Source organism: Coturnix japonica, chromosome 22 (genome assembly GCF_001577835.2).
Source record: "Coturnix japonica isolate 7356 chromosome 22, Coturnix japonica 2.1, whole genome shotgun sequence".
Classification (NCBI taxonomy): Eukaryota; Metazoa; Chordata; class Aves; order Galliformes; family Phasianidae; genus Coturnix; species Coturnix japonica.
This window is the reverse complement of record NC_029537.1, coordinates 2,510,808-2,514,702: the sequence shown is the minus strand read 5'-3', so window position 1 is coordinate 2,514,702 and position 3,895 is coordinate 2,510,808. Positions and strand designations below refer to the sequence as shown.

At 65.0% G+C, this 3,895-nt stretch overlaps 1 protein-coding gene across 2 annotated transcripts in view; it reads right to left on the bottom strand.

Moving 5' to 3' along the window:
* Window positions 1-591: 591 nt before the first annotated feature.
* EGR3 (early growth response 3) overlaps window positions 592-3,895 on the bottom strand; it is an 11,915-nt gene continuing 8,611 nt past the window's right edge. The window contains exons 1-2 of one of the 2 annotated variants that reach the window (XM_015883062.2): window positions 3,115-3,164; window positions 592-3,005 (exon numbers count right to left, since the gene is read on the bottom strand). In XM_015883062.2, the coding sequence (XP_015738548.1) occupies window positions 1,963-2,997 (1,035 nt within the window). In that variant the 5' untranslated portion in view covers window positions 2,998-3,005; window positions 3,115-3,164 and the 3' untranslated portion in view covers window positions 592-1,962. Of the gene's footprint in view, window positions 3,036-3,114; window positions 3,165-3,895 lie in introns of those variants that run through there. The other variant, XM_015883063.2, reaches the window with a different exon arrangement.

The window sequence follows — 3,895 nt, the reverse complement described above, 5'->3', positions numbered from 1 at the left end:
TGTGTTATTGTGTTGCATTGCATCAAGCCGTGTTGTGTCATGTTACCTCTCACACTCACACACCAACCAACCCAACCCAACCCCCACCACGACCGCCCACATTTGGCAACAGACGCTTCGTCCTTCGGGGGCTCATCCGCCATTCGAGGGGAGGCAGAGAGGAGGGGGTGGGGGGTGGGTGGGGGTCGTGGGGGGGGGGGGGGTCGGCAGCGGCCATGCAGTGACGTCATGCACACAGCAACGGCAGGAGGGGGGGGAGGATAAAGGGGGGGGGGGTTAATGACGGCCTGGTCTCCTTCTCCTCCTCCCTGAATTGGGGCAGGTTCGTAAAGTGACCAAAAGGAAATAAAAATATCTCACATTATAAAAAGTATCCAGCAAAATACGCTTTTGTTTGTTTGTTTTTTCTTTGTTGGGGGGGGGGTTGTTTCTTTTTTGGGGTGTTTTTTCTCTTATTTTTCAGGGTTTTTTTGGTTGGGTTTTTGTTGTTGTTTGTTGTTGCGTTTTTTCCCTTCCGACCCGAGGAAATCGATGGGGGGCAGCCAAAGGGGGGGGGGGGACATATGGGGAGGTGCTGGGGGTGTTATGGGGGGGGACAATATGGGGCGGGGGGCACTGTGGGTTCAGAAGGGGCCGGGGGGGATAGAGGGGGGCTGGGCTGCACACAGAACCGGGCCGGGAGCTGTGAGCCCACTATGGGATCCCTCCCCCCCCTCAGTGCTGTATCCCGGTTTCTAAGGGGCACCCGGCCCGGTTCTGGTACCGGCTGACCCAAATCCCCCCCCCAGCAGCGGTTCTGTGCACAATAAAGTGCCTCAGTCTCGACCCATGCACAGCCCCATCCCCACATCCCAGCCCCATCGCGACCCCCAGCCCCGCATCCTTCACATCACCGTTCCCGAACCTCACCGCTCCCCCACCCGGTACCGGTACCGGGACACCGACGTGTCCACCCACATCCCGACCCCCAGCGCTGGGATCCACACACCGCGATGCATCCGACGCGACCCCCGGCACCGGACCCCCCCCATCCTGACCCCTCTCCTAGCGCACACTCAACCCGATCCCCCCGATCCCCCGGTACCGGGACACACTCAGCCCCGAACCTCGGTACCGGGATCCCCCCATTTGGGTTCCCCAGAACCTCAACGCTGGGACGCGCACAGCCCGGCCCGCCGCACCGCCACGCACACAGCGGGATGACAGCAACGACCTGAGCCCGGCTATGGGGGCGGGGGGAGCGGGGCAGAGGGACGAGGACCCCCCCCAAAAGTGGGCTCAGGGCCGATCCCATCCACACAGCCGGGTAATGGGGGGACAGGGGCAGAGGGACCCCCCCCTTCAGCCATAGGCTCAGGGCCGATCCGAATCCCCCCTGAAGTGGGCTCAGGGCCGATCCGATCCACACAGCCGGGCAATGGGGGGACCGGGGCAGCAGGACGCGGACCCCCCCCCTTCAGCCATAGGCTCAAGGCCGATCCCATCCACACAGCCAGGCAATGGGGGGGCCGGGATGCAGCAGCAGGACGCGGACCCCCCCCCAAAAGCTGGCTCAGGGCCGATCCCATCCACACAGCCGGGTAATGGGGGGACAGGGGCAGCGGGACGCAGACCCCCCCCCTTCAGCCATAGGCTCAGGGCCGATCCCATCCACACAATGAGGGGATGGGGGCAGCGGGACGCAACCCCCCCCCCCAGCATTGAGCTCAGTGCTAAGGCCGATCCGATCCGCACCGCCGGGTAATGGGGGGACCGGGGCAGCAGGACGCGGACCCCCCCCCAAAAGCGGGCTCAGGGCCGATCCGATCCCCCCCCTTCAGCCATAGGCTCAGGGCTGCGGCCGATCCGATCCACACAGCCGGGTAATGGGGGGATGGGGGTCGTGGGGTGATGGTTTGGGGGGGGGGATTGAGGGCGTCCTTCCTCCGGTCCCGGCTCCGGGTCCGAACCGCTCCGTCCCCATCAGGCGCAAGTGGTGACAGCGGGGGTGAGGGCGACGGGGGGCGACGAGGTGACGACGGGGGGGGCTGCGGGAGGGGGCGGCCCTGCAGCCGAGCTTTTGTCGGCCTTCTTCTCCTTCTGCTTGAGGTGAATCTTGGCGTGTCGTTTGCGTTCGTCGGAACGGGCGAATTTCCGACCGCAAAACTCGCAGGCGAAAGGTTTCTCTCCGGTGTGGGTGCGGATGTGGGTGGTGAGGTGGTCGCTGCGGCTGAAGTTGCGCATGCAGATGCGGCACTGGAAGGGTTTGTGGCCCGTGTGGATGCGGAGGTGTCGGGTGAGCTCGTCGGATCGGGAGAAACGACGGTCGCAACCCTCGGCCGGGCAGGCGTGGGGCCGCTCGTGCAGCGGGGTTTTGCTGGGTCGGTTGGGGTATTTACGGGGTCGGATGGGTTTGAGGGTCAAGGGGGGTTGAGGGAGACCCCCGAAACCCGGGTGGATCTGTTTGTCCTTGAAGGCCTTGATGGTCTCCAGCGGGGTGATGGGAGGAGGGTTGACTCGGATGGGGTCTAAGCTCTGGAAGGGTTTGTGCTCCGTGATGGCTCCCATCTCGTTGGGGTGGTGATACAGGTTATAGTCTGGGATCATAGGGAACAAGTTGCTGTCCAAGCCGGGTTTGGCCGCTTGATAATCCTGCGGGGAATACGAGAGGCCGGCGTTGCTCTGAGGGTCGTGGAAGGAGACGGGCTCCGGGTACAGGTCGCTGCAGGAGGAATAGGGCGGCAGCGCTGGGTACATCTGGTCCACGTCGCCCTGCGGGGGTCCCCCCATGGCGCCCCCCGAGCTCTGCGTCCCGCTGAGGGTCCCAGCGGCCGGCGGGACCCCCAGGATCCCGGCGCTCATCAGGCTGATGATGTTATCCTGGCACCAATTAGACGGAGAATCGAAGGCGAACTTCCCCAGGTAAGTCACCGTCTTCTTACCTGCGGCCGGTTGAAACGTCCCCGAATAGGACGACAATTCCTGGCTGGGTTTGTCGTTCCCGATCCCAATGTCCATCACATTGTCTGAAAGGGGGGAAAGAAAAGGGGCAGGGTGAGACGGGTGGGGACGGGGCGATGCGGGCCCCCACCCTGCGGCCGATCCTTAAATCCCCCCCTCTCTCCCCTCGGCCACCTCCGTGGGGCTCCGTGGGGCTCCATAGGGTTCCATGGGGCTCCGTGGGGCTCCATAGGGTTTCCATGCGGCTTCAATGGGGGCTCATGGGGCCTCAGTGGGGCTCAGTGGGGCTCCATAGGGTTCCATGGGGCTCAATGGGGCTCAATGGGGCTCCGTGGGGCTCCGTGGGGCTCCATAGGGTTCCATGGGGCTCCGTGGGGCTCCATGGGGCTCGGTTCGCGGTGCCCGTGCCGGTACACGAAGCGGCGCTGCCGCCCCATAGGGGGTCACCCATAGGGGTGGGAGACCCCTCTGTAAAGGTGGGCTCAGTGCCCACGGAGCTCCGCGACCCCAACTCCGCTTTACCGACCCCCGACCTGGGGGGGGGTCTGAGCTCTGAGCGTGTTAAACCACGAGACTGGAGGCGAGAAAGCAGAGCGGCTTTGTGCCCCCCCCCCCCATTAAACACACACACACACACACACACACACACACACACACACGCCGCCCCCAACAGCCCCGAGCTCCGGGGGAAGCTCCCTCGGGCCCCCCCCACGCCGCAGCCACCGGGTGGGTGGGAGCCCACGGCCGCGAGTGTCCGCGGCGCCCACGCGGATCCCGGTTGGGAGCTGGTGGTTGTTGGGGGGGTTAAAGGGGGGGGTTAAAGGGGGGGGGCAGTGTGTCCAAACCCCCCCGCACCGCCGCCGTGAGGAGGGTGGGAGCCGTAAGGAGGATGGGAACCCACGGCCACGCGTGACCCCCCCAGCTCGGGGGGTGGGGTGGGGGAGAAGAAGAGGGT